At 52.6% G+C, this 15646-nt stretch overlaps 1 protein-coding gene across 1 annotated transcript; it reads right to left on the bottom strand.

Moving 5' to 3' along the window:
- Positions 1-382: 382 nt before the first annotated feature.
- LOC100355420 (olfactory receptor 6F1) lies at positions 383-14346 on the bottom strand. The gene has a single exon (XM_089334738.1). The coding sequence runs from the start codon at positions 11567-11569 to the stop codon at positions 10628-10630; it is 942 nt and encodes a 313-aa protein (XP_089190864.1). The 5' UTR covers positions 11570-14346; the 3' UTR covers positions 383-10627.
- Positions 14347-15646: the final 1300 nt, after the last annotated feature.

The raw sequence follows: 15646 nt of genomic DNA, 5'->3' as shown, positions 1-15646 counted from the left end.
TCCTGACAAGACCATGGGAGGACGATCCTCTCCCCTCTGACCCTGTGGACAGGATCCAGGCAGGCGTTCAGTTGGGGAGTCTAGGTCCTCCCAGGTCAAGAGGCCCCGGGAATGCTGTCTGCTTTGCTCGCTGAGCTGTGACACGTGTCTGCAAAGTGACTGCCCAGTGTTTAACATTCACTTGCTGTGGGGATGAACCACACATGGACCCTTGCCAGAGAGCTGAGAGGCCTGGACCCCACACCCAGTGCCCAGGCCCTGCTCTGTCTGAATCGGGCACTGGGGCTGGGAGGTCTCCTTTACAGATGGAAAAGCAGGGCTGCTCTGTGGGGTTTTCCAAACCTCGAGGGCCGTGGGCTATTGAGTCCCAAGGGTGCAGAGACCAGAAGAAGAGGGATGAGTGCAGCTCCAGCAGCCCTGGCCACAGAGCAGGCACCAGGCCCCTGCCATGTCTGCAGTCACATGGTCCCTGTCAAACCCTGAGGCTCACGCCCACACCACCCCACTTCTCAGAGGAGCACACAGGCACAGAGAGCCACAGCTAGGGGGCTCTGGCACACAGCAGAGGCCCCGTGTGCCTGGAGGGCACAGAAGCTCACCTATGGAATATCTGGTCCAGGAAATACGGAACAGTACTGAAGTCGCCATGTGAGCACAGCAGAGCAGACAGGTAAGTGATGGTTCTTCCTGAAGAGGCTGGGACCAGGGATTCCTCCAGCTTCGCCCCGGTGCCTGGCTGCAGGCTCCGCAGGGGGCAGACCTCCGCCAGGTGCAGTGTGGACACACCTCCAAACTAGGGGGGACCAGCAGGGACAGGAGTCAGAGGTGGCTCCAGGGACCCCCGACCATGGGAGTCTGGGCTGGGAGAAGATCCCCTCACAGAGGGCATCCAGCTGCACCAGGTGACCCCTCACATCCCTGGGGGGTGGGAATGAAAGGTCCAGAATGACTTTGTTGGCCACATAGAGAGCAGCGTGGGAGAGTGGGGAGAGCAGAGTATCCCCCCAGGGAGGCCAGCAGCTGGGAGCAGCAGTGCAGAGATGGCAGCTGGCGGTGTCCCAGCCACAGCCCTTCTGCACGGTGATCTGACCGTGGCTGCTCCAGGGGGACACCTCAGCCCCTCTCCCCAGCAAGTGCTGTCTGGGCCTCTGTCTCAGCAGGGCATTAGCTCCTGTGAGAGCGACGGTGACGCTCTGACTCTGCGTCCCTGAGTGTGGTTGCATGTGCCATGCGCTCCTGAGGAGGTGATGGATGTTAGGCCAGGCCATGGTGTGGGCCCCAGCTCTGCCGTGCTGATAAGGAGAGGGGACAAGGACACAGAGAAGCACGGGAGAACATGAGAACACGGGAACGGAGATGGACATGTACAAGCAGGAGACACAGGGACATCCAGCCCCCAGCACTGTGTGCAAACTCCTGTGTGAGAGCCACCCTCGTGTGGGCCCTGGGCTGTGACTGCCCAGCAGACCAGGCTTCCAGGGGCGCTCTCTGAGGCCGTGACCTGCAGCAGGGCAGCCGGGGACGAGCACTGGAATCCCAGCTGAGCTGCAGGACAAATCTCCTTTCTCATGGAACAGGATGGAGACGGGTGGAGGCTCCAGGGCTGAGACCGAGAGACACACTGCCGACACATGCATGGAGTAGTCTCTCTCTCTCTCGAGTGTAAGCCTCACCCCTGTGTGTGTGGTTTGGGTTCTCTGTCGTGGGTTGTGGGGAGGTCTGGAAGCACAGCAGAGCTGACCCCTGCCCGGGATTCCTGGGCTGGGTGGGAAAACAGTGCTGTCCCACACACAGACGCTCTTGACTTCGTATCCAGGGAACCAGTAGTAACCTTTCCCCTGAAAATCCCACCAGGGCCCGACATGGGGTTGCCATAACCCAGCTGTCAGTGGGCAGCAGAGGGGTGAGATCTCTTAGGAACGAGACTGGGGTCAGTCACTCGGGTGGGAAACACCAGGACAGGACCCAGAGGTACCTATATCCAGGCTCTGGTCCTCGGCCCAGTCTGCTCATCTTGAGTCCCTGCCTGTGTATCTCCCTAGGCCCCTCCCTCAGCCCAGCCCAGCACTGTCCACGGCTGTTGGCCTGACACACCTGTCCGTTGCCTGAGAAGATGAGTTCCTCACGGGAATCATTGCTGATCTCCAGCGTGGATCCCTGCAAACAGAGTGCCCGGAGCCAGGCCAGAAGGTGTCAGTGTCCCACAGGAGACACCCCGTGAGTATTTCCACTCCCCAGGTCACATACGTAGGGACATCTGTATATACCCCCAGCCAGGAGGACTCCAGGTGACACAGGAGAACTCAGATGTAACTCCTGAGTGGACAAAATGGCCCCCAACACCCACTTTCCCATCCGCCATCCCTGGAATGGGTACCACAGCTGTCCTCCAATGCCCGAATCCTGGTGCTGTGCAGGAATGTCCCCTCCTCTTGTCCCCTTTGTGGGGACGGGAGGACAGCCCACGTGGGGTCACCAGAGACTCCGGGCCTGGACGGGACTTCCCGGGGCTGTAAACCCTGTTACCTGTGGCTGCCTCCTCCCCCGTGGCCACAGGCGTCCATAGTGAGAGCTCAGCCAGCGTGTTACACGCTGGAAGAGACCTTCATTCTGGGCTTTGGCTCTGCGAGAGCCTCGCCTTGAAGGGCAGCAGCAAGGGAACATAGTTCTCCCTGCAACGTTTCCTATCAAGTGAGCTGGCAATGGCTACCACTAGAATGTGGGTGCCTGGTTACCAGAGTTCCATGTTCTGTTGTGGCCCGTCACCAAGGAAGTGAGGTCACTTCCTCTAGGTCCAGTATATGGACCCTTCCAACAGGAAGAGCTCCCAAGGCCTTCTGGGCTGCTGATTGTTCCTCTCCTGACCCAATGCCATCCCCTTGACTGTGCACAATTCTGCAAACACAGCCCCATCCCTCAGTGCCTGGGAGACCTGGATGGGGTCAGGATCCCAGGTTGAAGGGCACTCAGTTGGAGTCTAAACCTCCTTTTCCTATCATTTCCCAAAGACAGTAGCCTGCTTCTTAGGAAGGCCCCTAAAATCCAAGCTAAGGTCAGTGAGGAAAGCCAAGGGCAGTGTCTTAGATGAGCCCTAAGTTCTTAGGCCATCTTCTGCTGCTTTCCCAGGTGCATTAGCAGGGAGCTGAATCAGAAGTGGCACAGCTGAGCCACACACCGGCACCCCTATGGGATGCTGGCACAGCAGGTGGTGGCTTCACCTGCTAAAGCACAGCACCAGCTCCTGTGTGAGCTTTTATTTAGAATGCTGAGATTGAATGGTGGAACTCGTGGCAAGGTCATGGCATCACCTGGAGTTTGAGTGACTCGTGGAAGCCCCAGCCTGGGCCAGGGTCTTCTCCACTCCACAAGGGTGGCCCTCCATCCTGAGTCGGGTCTGGTCCTGGTTGTTCCCATGCTCAGATGCTGCCCCCCAGTCAAAATCTCTGAGCTGGAACCAGTGTTTGCACTCTGCCCTGCTGTAAGGACAGAGCTGCCTTCCCACGTCTCAGACACCCCCAAGCCTTCAAACACGAGTGTCAGCTTCAGCAGGCTCCTGAGCGCCACATGGTTTCTCTCCCAGCCCCATGCTGCAAAGTCTGGCCTGCTTGCCACGGAGTCCCGCTGCTCTCCAGACGTTGGCATACTCTCCCACAGACACACACATTGGTTTACTCTCACAATGCACACACATGCTGGCATGCTCTCTCACACACAGACACGTTTGTGTGCTCCCTCACACATAGACACACATGCCACACACACTGGCACTGTCACACACACACAGGTACACACTGGCATGCTCTCTCACACACACACATGCACACACACTGGGACAGTCTCACAGACACACATGCACACACTCTGTGCACTCAGCCAGATCTCTGCCACCCCAGGAGCAGATCCCCATCACCTGCTTGAGGCTGATGGCTGGCAGGGAGCACAGGAAGAGTACAGGGGTCCCAAGGTGGGGCAGACCCTGACATTCCTGTGCATGAGGGATGGTGGACCCACCCCTGATGCCCAGCCATGGCCTCTTTCCATAGTGAGTCCCTCGCTGGACCCCGCCACAGCCAGCCCCAGGCTCTCCCTGTCTGAGGATCAGAAGAGCGTGAGGCGACTGCTCTTCGACCAGGACCTGCCACCCAGCACCAGCAGGTTTGACCAGGACCCCTGCGTGCTGGCCCAGGAGCAGTTCTTCGCCAGGCAGTACTACTGGGAGGTTGAGGTGGGGGACAGGAAGGCCTGAACGCTGGGCGTGTGTCTGAGCAGTGTGGACCAGGAGGGCAGGGTCCCCAAGGCCTCCCAGCATGGCCTCTGGGCAGTGGAGTATTATGAGGAGCGACTCCAGGCCCTGTGCTATCCCAGGACGTGGCTCTGGCCTCCCTGGTGCTTCTGTCGGGTGGGCATTTTCCTGGATTGTGATGGGAGATTTTCTTCTAAAAAATATTTCCTTATTGGATAGGCAGAGAGACAGAGACAGAGAGAGCAAGCTCCCATCTGTTCTTTCACTCCTGAAATATCCTGACGCTGGGAGCCAGGGACCCAATTCCAGTCTCCCCTGTGCGGGTCCCATTTCTGGGGTCATCACTGTGGCCTGCCGGGGTCTGCGTTAGCAGGAGGCTGGAACCAGGAGCCAGAGTGAGGGATCCAACACACGCTCTCTGAGGTGGGCCACAGGTTCCCGAACAGTGTCTTATCTGCCAAGCCAAACCCCTGCCCCTAAGGCTTTATTTATTTATTTATTTATTTATTTTTTAATTTTAAAGTTGGAATAGTGTTGGCCTTTCTGTTACAGTACTGAAAACATAGGCACAATTAAAACGACAAGCCCGGGGTGCAAGCTTGGCTCAGCGGTTACATCATCGCTTGGATGCCTGCATCCCAGATCATGGTGCTGGGTTCAAGTCCCAGCTCTGTTCCTGGGAGATGCCAGCTTCCTGCTGATCGCACCCTGGGAGACAGCAGGTGATGGCTCAAGTACCTGGGCCCATGCCACCCACCTGGAGACCCATGGAGTTTCTGATTCCAGCCTGACCCAGCGCTGGCTACTGGGGTATCTGGGGAGTGAACCAGTGGATGGGAGATGAAGCTCTCCACCTCCCTCCCTGCTCCTCCAGCCTTCCCATCCTCCCCCCCTTCCTCCCCCTCCCCCTCCAGCTTCCATATAAAATGAATACAATTAAGTAAATAAGTAAACCTCAAGACACTTTAAAAGAAAAAAAGGAGCCCCTTGGAAAATGGTAGGAAAAAGAAGTAAGTGAGCTAACAAGATGGACCCAGATTAGCCAGTGCAGCTGTGAAGGTTATTGAACTACTGTTAACTTTCTCTGGTGTTACAGAGCAGTTTCTCAGCCATGGCATTAATATTTTGTCCACATCATTCTCTCTGTCTTGTGGGGCTATGTGTATATTTTATTGCATGGGGCTGTGTGCATTTCCTTTTAATTTGTTATGTAATTATTTTCTTTTTTTAAAAATTTTTGACAGGCAGAGTTAGACAGTAAGAGAGAGAGACAGAGAGAAAGGTCTCCCTTCAGTAGTTTCACCCTCCCCATGGCCGCCACGGCTGAAGTGCTGTGCTGATCCGAAGCTAGGAATCTCCTGGTCTCCCATGGGAGTGCAGGGCCCAAGCACTTGGGCCATCCTCCACTGCACTCCTGGGCCACAGCAGAGAGCTGGACTGAAAGAGGAACAACTGGGACAGAACCGTCACCCCAACTGGGACTAGAACCTGGAGTACCAGCGCCGCAGGCAGAGGATTACTTTACTGAGCCGTGGCACTGGCCTATTTCATTATTTTCTAATTTATTTGGAAAGCAGAGTTAGAGGGATGAGAGAAATAGAGAAAGAGAGCAAGAGTGAGTGAGAGAGAGATCCTCCACCAGCTGGTTTACTCCCCAAATGGCCACAATGGTCAGGGCTGTGATAAGCCAAACCAGGAGGCTGGAGCTTCTTCTAGGTCTCTTACAAGCACTTGGGTCATCTCCCACTGCTTTCCCAGGTGCATTAAAGGGAGCTGGATCGGAAGTGGATCAGCTGGGTCTTGCAGCACGCCCAAGCAGGATGCCGGCATCACTGTGCCACCATGCCTGCCCCTGTCTGCCTTGCTCTGGATCCTCCCCTCCCTCTGGGTGCCCTGTACATGGTGACCAGCCTGCCTGCCCTCTGCACCGTGCTCCTCCTGACTTGTTCTCGCTGGTGCACATGCGTCTGTCCCTGGAGGCTGCCTGTGGGTTACCTCACCCCTTCGCTGGGTGCATCAGTGCTGCCCTTGCTGTATCCCTTCTCAGGGGGGTGCAGGGAGCCAATGCCCACCTCACACTGTGCCTTCAGAGTAGACTGGGGGTGAGCACCGTGGTGGTCTGCGGGTGTCGCAGGGAGCACTGGGAGTAGCCGAGCTCACTGCTGGCAGAAGAGGGGGCCCTGCCTTCTTCTTTCCTGATATTTCTTTTTTTTTTTTTTTTTAATTTTTGACAGGCAGAGTGGACAGTGAGAGAGAGAGAGACAGAGAGAGAAAGGTCTTCCTTTGCCGTTGGTTCACCCTCCAATGGCCGCCGCTGCAGCCGGCGCACCGCGCTGATCCGATGGCAGGAGCCAGGATCCAGGTGCTTTTCCTGGTCTCCCATGGGGTGCAGGGCCCAAGCACCTGGGCCATCCTCCACTGCACTCCCTGGCCATAGCAGAGAGCTGGCCTGGAAGAGGGGCAACCGGGACGGAATCCGGCGCCCCAACCGGGACTAGAACCCGGTGTGCCGGCGCCGCAAGGTGGAGGATTAGCCTATTGAGCCACGGCGCCGGCCCTTTCCTGATATTTCTGCTTTTCCTACCCTGTAATGGAGTTGATCTCACCTCTCGGTTTCTCACAGTACGGATGGCTGTGCAGAGTAGGGGTGACTCCTGTGCAACCAGGGTCAGCAGTCCAGTACCTCCTCTCGTTGGGAGTGGGTGGGAATGCTCGGCTATCCTGGCCTGTGGAGGTGAGACCATGGGAGGTGTGCAGTGTGTGAAAAGGCACCGAGGAGATCCTCAGGCCGTGGGCGCAGGGCAGTGTGGGAGCCAACTGCACTTAGGCAGGATCAACTCGGGTTGCATGTGCTGTGGGTTGTATGTTCTCGAGTGACAAGTCACGAAAGAAGAAGACTTCTTGTCACGTGGTATAAAGGATGTGTCCTGTCGTGGCTGTTAGCATTGACCTTGGTCACACGGCCGAGGCAGTGCTCTGCAGGCTTCCTCACCCTGTGGTTACTGCTGTCCTGTCACACGCCACAAGGCAGGAGGAAGCCGCGTCCTGACGCCATCTCATCCCTTCTGTTTTCTTCTGCACCTGCTCTCTGATGTTTGCTTGTTTTCCCAGGTGTCCCCAGGGCATCTTCACGCATCCATCAGCACTTCAGTGTGTATCTGAGAGTGCTGCACCTACACATCTCCCGATTGTTAGAGGTAGACGTTAGATGCGTTTCTCCCACTCCTGGAGGACACGCTTTCAAAAGCACTGCCCTGTGTGTGTCTCTGCTGTGCCTCATGCAAAATTCTCACATTTAACAAAAATTGCAGTAGTCTTACATTTCCTGCTCTGTCTCCTACTGAACTGGTCACATTCTGTTTTTACTGAAACTTCTATTTTTTATTTGCTTTACACTTTTTTATTGAAAAACAGTTGCAGATAAAGTAATTCATATTTTCCAGATCCTATTTCCCTTTCTCTCTCCTCAGAGATATTCAGTCACATTTTCATATTTATTGCCTTAAAATGTACCTTTAAATATCTCAGAGCATTATTTTCTTTTTTTAAAGATTAATTTCATTAATTTATGTGAAAAGCAGAGTAACAAAGAGAGACAGAGATTGTTCATCTGCTGGTTCACCCTGTACAATGCGTGCAACACAGGGCTGGGCCAGGCCGAAGCCAGGAGCCAGGAGCTCCATCTGGATCTGTCACGTGGGTGCAGGGGCCCAAGCATTCTGGCCATCTTCTGCTTTCCCAGGCTGTGAGCAGGAGCCAGGAGCCTTTTCTGGATCTGCCACATGGGTGCAGGGGCCCAAGCCCTTGGGCTGTCTTGCGCTGCCTCCCAAGTGCATTAGCAGGGCGCTGGATGGGAAGCAGAGAAGCTAGGACTGGAATCGGTGCTCTGATATGAAATGCTGGTGTTGCATGGCAGCAACGTAACCCACTGCACCACAATGCTGGCCCTAGAGCATTATTTTAGACTTTGTTGATGGCTTGGGAAAGCTGTGGAAGATGGCCCCAGTACTTGGGCACCCATGTGGGAGACCCAGAAGAAGCTCCTGGCTCCTGGCTTAGGGTCAGCTCAGCTCTGGCTATTGTGGCCATTTGGGGAGTAAACCAGTGGATGGAAGACCTCTTTCTCTCTCTGTCTCTCCCTCTGTCTGGCTTCTCAAGTAAATAAATAAATCTGAGAGAGAGGCAGAGAGAGAGAGAGAGAGAGAGAAAGAGAGAGGAGAGAGAGAAAGATTCCTCTTCCAACCTAGGAAAATGCCTCTCTATTCTCTCCCTGGAGAACCTCAAGTGACAAGTGCCATGCCATGTACTGGAGCTGGGTATGGACTCCCAGAGGCTGAGAGGGGCTGAGCAGCAGGGCCAGGCTGGGCCCCCTCCGTTTGTTACCCTTTGAGCCCAGTCTTGCTTTCCAGTTGCTTCTCTACAAGGCTGTGCATTCTTCACTGAGTCTAAGCCTTAAAACACACGGCTGTGGGGCCGGCGCCATGGCCCAGTAGGCTAATCCTGCGCCTGTGGTGCCAGCATCCCATATGGATGCCGGTTCTAATCCCAGCTGCTCTTCTTCTGATCCAGCTCTCTGCTATGGCCTGGGAAAGCAGTGGAAGATGGCCCAAGTCCTTAGGTTCCAACACTTGCATGGAAGACCCAGAAGAAACTCCTGGCTCCTGGCTTCAGATCGGTGCAGCTCGGCCATTGCAGCCATTTGGGGAGTGAACCATTGGATGGAAGACCTTTCTGTCTCTCCCTCTCACTATCTGTACTCTACCTTTCAAATAAATAAAAAAAAATCTAAACAAAACAAAACAAAAAAAACATGGCTCTCTCTGGGTCTTTGGGACATCCTTTCTGACCAAAAGTTTAAATCATGTAAATTTCTTATTAAACAAATTTATCATGTTTTTGTTTTGCTAACCTGTCTTCTGTTGCACAGATACCGGCCACGACCCTTGTGACGGGTGGGAGAAGTGCCCCACTTTTCCCCCCCACGGTCTCTTAGGAGGCAGACTTTCTTTTTTTTTTTTTTTAAGGTTTTTTTTTTTTAATTTGACAGGTAGAGTTACAGACAGTGAGAGAGAGAGACAGAAAGGTCTGCCTTTCGTTGGTTCACTCCCCAAATGGCTGCTATGGCCGGAGCTACGCCAATTGGAAGCCAGGAGCCAGGTGCTTCTTCTTGGTCTCCCGTGCGGGTGCAGGAACCCAAGCACCGGGGCCATCCTCCATTGCCTTTCTGGGCTACAGCAGAGAGCTGGACTGGAAAAAGAGCAACTAGGACTAGTACCGGGTGCCCATATGGGATGCCGGTGCCACAGGTGGAGGATTAGCCTAGTGCACCATCGCGCCGGCCCCAGGAGGTAGACTTTCAGCAGAGGCACATCTTTGCCAGGGGACTCAGTCTCAGTTAAAACATGTTCTCCTGCGTCCTTCCAACACGCAGCCTTCCCCGCCCCATTCACTTCCAAAACCAGGAAAGGTTCCCAATATTGGGAACAGAGAGGTCTGAGGGCAGCCATTCCCAGCCCCCGCCTTCCTCCTGGGGGAAGAACACAGCCCCAGCCCGTTCCTCTGCCTGGCTCTGTTGGCCAGCCCCTGACTGCAGTGTCTAACCCCAGCCCTGGGAAGTGGGTGAGGGGAAATGAATCTTCCTGGGTGCATGGCTGAGAAGGCAAGGCCTGCTTCTGGCTCCTTAAGGATGGGGTCTTTTGGAGGGAAATTAAAAACAAAAACGCTCTAATTGTACCCCAAGGTTATTTTTTCTCTGAAATCTAATTCTGTGGGACAGCACCTTGAACACGGATCATCACGGGACTTCTATAGCTTTACTCAAACCCTTTCAGTTCTGGGGAAACAGATGTGGCATCTTGCAAGTTAGCAGCTTCCCCTGCCATCTGCATCTATTGCCGTACCTCACCCAAGAAAATATCATGTGGGAATAATGGCACTCTCATTTCATTATGATTTCATGTATTTTCCTGTCCTAGTTCTTACACCCCAGATTTACAAGGTGATACAAAAATCTTACAAAGAACGAGAACTTGGAGTTTTAGTTATGCACGCTTCACACTGAGTATGTGTCCCTAATGTTATAAACAAAACTCAAAAGAAAACCCATGTCAATGTACGACTATTTTGCTTGGACAAGCTAGTTTGCTTATATCAAAAACTCCTGTTCCCCTCCTGCATGAGAAAGGAGAGCTCCTGCACCCAGTGTTTCCCTTGATAGGTCTGATTTTGTCTTCCAGGTGTTTCCCCTTTGTTTTCTCCCCCCTGGAACCAAAGAAGCATCCCTGTCACTCTGTGGTGCACTTGGAGCCATGATCAGAACACCTGCCATGCTGCAGGAATGGAGAGCCCTGCAGTCTGGGGGCCGGCACACAGCACACCTCCCCATCACACCGTGGGGAGTTTACCTCCTTTCCACTTTCTCAGCAGACTCTCCCTCACCTCCTTGTTCCGGAGCGTGTAGATGAAGGGGTTGAGAACGGGGGTCACCACGGTGTTCAGGATGTGGATGGCCTTGCTCAGGTCCAGGGCATCCTTGATGGAGGTTCGCACATGCAGGAAGATGGTGGACCCGTACCACAGGAGGACCACAGTGAGGTGGGAGGAACACGTGGAGAAGGCCTTGCTCTGGCCACTGGCCGAGGGGATCCTGAGGATGGTGCTGATGATGTAGACGTAGGAGACCAGGGTGATGAGGCATGAACTCAGGATGACCACACAGGCGATCACGAAGGCCACGATCTCCACGGCTTGTGTGCTGGAGCAGGCCAGGGCGATCCAGGGCGCGATGTCGCAGAAGAAGTGGTTGATGGCATGGGGGCCGCAAAAGGACAGGCTGCTGACGAGGGCAGTGGGTGCCACGATGGCCAGGAAGCCACAGGCCCAGCAGCCCAGGGCCAGCCTCAAGGAGAGCAGGCTGCTCATGATGGCCCCGTAGTGCAGCGGGTAGCAGACAGCCAGGTAGCGGTCGTATGCCATGACAGCCAGGAGGAAGTACTCTGTGCAGCCTAAGGAGAAGACCAGGTACATCTGCAGGAGGCAGCTGGGGAACCCTATGTCCTGGCTCCTCCCCAACAGCACGGCCAGGGCTTTGGGGACTACGGCGGTGGTATACCAGATCTCCAGGAAAGAGAGGTTGCTCAGAAAGAAGTACATGGGAGTGTGTAACTGGGGGGCGGTACCCACGAGCACCAGGATGGCCACATTCCCACCCACTGTGAGGACATACATCACGAGGAACAATGAGAAGAGGGACAGCTGGAGGGCCTGGGGCCCCGGGAAGCCCAGCAAGACAAAGTCCTGGGCTAGTGTCTTGTTGTCTGCGTCCATGATGCGTCCCTGTCTCTCAGTCCTAGAAAGATGTTGACTCGTGAACAAGTGCCAGCCAGCAGCTGGATGCACACAGAGTCTCCATGGGATTTGCCAAGTGCCTGCACTGTATTAAGAGGCAGAAGGCGTGGACACCACCTGTTTGATGACGCATGGAATCAGGTGCTGTCATAGCGGATTAGCAGTTTAGGGAAGTAATGGGCAAAGAATTTTACACTTCAGGTCCAATATTGAAGTCCAGCCTGTGCCTCCATCATCCTACGTCAAACACAACCCAATGCTGTCATAAAAGTACAACCAAACCCACAAAGCTGGTCATTCCATGTTGACTCCGTTCTTCATATTTTAACCAGATTCCGCACGACCTTTGAATATAAGCACACAATTTTGTCTTCATTCAGAACTCTGTCTGGTTTCACTTGTGTGTGAGAGTCATGACTTCCAAATTGATTTTCTAATGTACAATCTCTGTCTTCAAAAAGAACGTGGAAAAGTGAACTAAAAGAATTTAAAAAGTAATCAGTTTCAGAATGATGCTTTGGCTCCTCGGATCCTGCCCCTTTTGTGTTTAAGTTCACGGCTGTGGTCACTCCTCTCACATAAACGGTCTGTGTCCCCACATGGGGCGGGACCCTCCTGCACCAGCTTGCTGCACCAGGCACCTCCTGGTGCTCACTTGGAACTGGTGTGCTGAGTGCAGCTGGGCAGAGCATCGCTTTGAAACCAGGCCCCATGGTTTGTTTCTGAACACCACCTTTGGGGGCGACATACTCTGCACATTCAGAGAGCAGTGGAAAGCTCTTCTGCTGTTGTTACCGCAGGTGACTGGAGCCTGCATTTGGAGGCAGATGCTGGAACCAGAGGCTGGTGCCTTCCTGCCAGACTGTCTGTCAGGTGTAAGGGCATGCCCACTGTCCACACCCTAGGATCAGGCCTAGGACACACCCACTGTCCACACCTAGGATCAGGCCTAGGACACGCCTACTGTCCACACCCTAGGATCAGGCCTAGGACATGCCCACTCTCCATCCTCCTGCTCCCTCTCCCCAGCACCAAAGGTCATGGTTGGTCAGGCACATACCCTGTGTCAACAGCACCTGACTACAGGGTGGTCCACACAGCACGGGTCTGGGGGGTCTGACCCTTGCATTTTGAACCTGCTGTGGTCAGAGACCTTTCCCCCAATAGGTTCCTATGCTGCCTATCAGCAGCTTCAAAAGTGATAGTTTAATTTATCTTCAAAAAGAAATCTATGTTCAAAGTACTTTTGAAACTCCACTACTAGAAATGATTCTATCTTAACCTTCATAAGCTATGTGAAACAAAACCATTATATTCATCTTTCCATTTTCAAAACTTAAAATCCAATTTGATTACTAAAATTAGATAATAAATAGAATGTTTATTACTTAATAATGAAATGATATTTTCAGACTTTATTTTCAGTTAAGCTGCTTAGTTTGTCAGACACCCTGGGGTGCGATTTATTTGAAGTGTATGGTGCTTGTGATGGGACCTGTGTGGCTCAGTCATTTCTGTATCAATTCTAAGACTTAGTAAAAGTTAAAAAAAGAAGATTTCTTTAGATAAATAAAGTTTCTATTTTTAAAATTAATTACCAGATTCACCTACTTTATAAGAGATAGACTGATCATTCAACAATTTACCTATCAAGTACAGTAAGTCATGTTAATTTCTTATATGTGAACACATATATGTTTTTCATGGAAATAGGCAGCGTCTATAACACAGCTGCATGTAGACTGCTTCTGACTCACAGGAGAGTCAGGGCATTGATCCAGGGCTGTGGGGATCTACTGAGGAGCGCGGATCTGTGCTCACAGAACTGCTCACTGATCTCACCTTGGATGGAATCTGTCAGCAAAAGACTCACCCAGTTGCGGTCCTTTCTGCCACAAACCCCACGGACTCCACAAGCTGCGTCTTTCGAGCTCAGCCTTGGTTACCTCCTTTTTTCATTCCATGGCTTTCTTCATTTGAACATATTGTGCACTGACTGCTGTCGTGCCTGCCTTCCTCATTCCTCTCTAGACGGCCTTCACTCTCTGGTCATCTCAGCCCTCCATGACCTCTGCCACTCTTCTGCCTCCTTTGTCCTTCTGATGAGGCCCCAGCCTCCCTGTGGTCTCCACTCCCCTTCCTTACATCTTCTCTTCCTCACCCTCAGCTCCACATGGAGAATACTGTGTGATCGAGTAATTGCCAAGAGCGGATGGATCTTCTGGGAGAAGGGCTCTCTCTGGGATACTCAGGCTGGCACGAAGATGTGACCTGTGTTAACTCTTCCTAGTGGGTGACAGAATCTCTTGATCCTTGGATTTAAAGGCCTGGATTGTGAAGTCTGCGGCACAGGAAAGGAATGTCTCTTGGGTTCTGTGCATGGTAACCTGGGCCTTTTGCCTGGCAGAGAGCTTCAGCCGAGCAAATGTAAAAGGAGTCCAACAGATGTGTGAAGAAGTCTTTAAAACGAATCCAATTACCTTAAATAAAAGCATAAGAAACAAAAGGCATGGTGCAACTGGAAATTACAAAGTAGCCCAGCATTAAAGAGGAAGTAGCAGAGCAAGGGAAAAAAAAAGACAGCTAAACATAGATTAGGGAACAGTTTCTCCTGAGGACACCATGCAGTTAAGTGCCATGTGATGACGCCTTCTTTAAGTGATTACTACCTCCTTCCTGAGAAACTCTCTTCTTTAGAATCTTAGACATCAGGAATTTTGTGGATTTGGAGTGTATGAGTGAGAATAAAATTTCCCATCCTGTGGGCAGCACCTGCTCCCATTGGTGCAGATGCACATCTCACTTTCCTCCCCAGCCCCAGAGCTTCAGGGATGGAGCTTTTGAATGCCAATTCCTGGTTCATCACGACTTTGTAGTTCCTAAGGAACCAAAACATGTAGGTCTGGTTCACAGTCCAGATCTGGTGTTGGCACATGACCCTGAGCCCGAGCACACTCCTTTCTTTAAATTTCACATCAACTGCACCCATCACCAAAGCCCAAGAAAGCCCAATCCCTTACTTTCTCTAAGAAGGCACCCCATGATCCCTGCAGCTCACCATACCCCTTGTGGCCTGGGTGGACAAACCTCACCCTGCTGGACCATAGGGCGCCCGTTGGTGGTCTTAGGATAGGGACGGGACAGAACAGTAGGAATCTGGAAGTGTTTCCTGAACTCCAGAATCACTTGAAAGCTTTCAAATTGTTGTGAACAGTTGACTTTTACTCTCAAGATGTTGATGATTGCGCATTAGGAAGCCACCAGGACTGAAAACACCAGGCGAAGTGATCCAAGGGAGAAAGCACGAAAGACTTCCCAGCTCCCCTTAATGCTTATTTCTAACAACTTTAGTGTGAGAGTGTTTGTGTGAAATTATCTGAACCTCTACAGTACCCCACACATGCTTCATCAGAGCAGGCTTACTTTCCAAGTGTTGGAAACAGCTAGTCGGCGCTGCCGCTCAGATTAGAGGCAGGCTGCCATCGAGGATCAGGGACTTCAAGAGGCTTCAGAAGAGGGAATCTGAGACTATTTCCAGAGGAAGCACACCATCCTTCGTAAAGACGAGGTACTTAGGTTTTGTGTGTGCATCTCTAGTGAATGGCCCAGGCGAGAGAGCCACGAGGAGGGAGAGCTCCAAGAGCATCTTAGCATCAAGGGAGGGCGTTTGAATGTAACAGAGGAACTGCTGACGTTCCAAGGTCAGATATCTGTGAAGGGACCCGTGTGGATCACGACTGTTTCTCAAGATTTCCCACGACTCAGTTTTGAGATGTTCTATTCCTGGAATGTTCACAATGAGAAGACTTAAACCTTTATGTTGCAAAACTGTGTTTGATACTGGAGAGGTCTCATTACTCTTAAATGGAGCTGGCTTTTGTAAACACTCCTGAGGGCAATGGGCTGCAGAAACAGATGTCTCTGCTCCATTCCATGGAAACCGGCTGTGTCTGGTCTTGGCACAGTTGCTTGCAGAGTTAGCGTGCTTTGCTTTCCACGACTGCTTTCCTGAGGGTTTCCCCCATGCGGGCTTTCCCTGGTGTCTACGGGTCAGGA

This window comes from Oryctolagus cuniculus, chromosome 6, assembly GCF_051225735.1.
Source record: "Oryctolagus cuniculus isolate XC-2025 breed Fujian yellow rabbit chromosome 6, ASM5122573v1, whole genome shotgun sequence".
NCBI classification, from domain to species: Eukaryota; Metazoa; Chordata; class Mammalia; order Lagomorpha; family Leporidae; genus Oryctolagus; species Oryctolagus cuniculus.
Note: the sequence above shows the minus strand (reverse complement) of the source record. Positions and strands in the feature narration are given on the sequence as shown.

Excerpts from the sequence above, each read along its gene's own strand:
- LOC100355420 (XM_089334738.1), bottom strand. The coding sequence starts at position 11,569 with ATGGACGCAGACAACAAGACACTAGCCCAGGACTTTGTCTTGCTGGGC.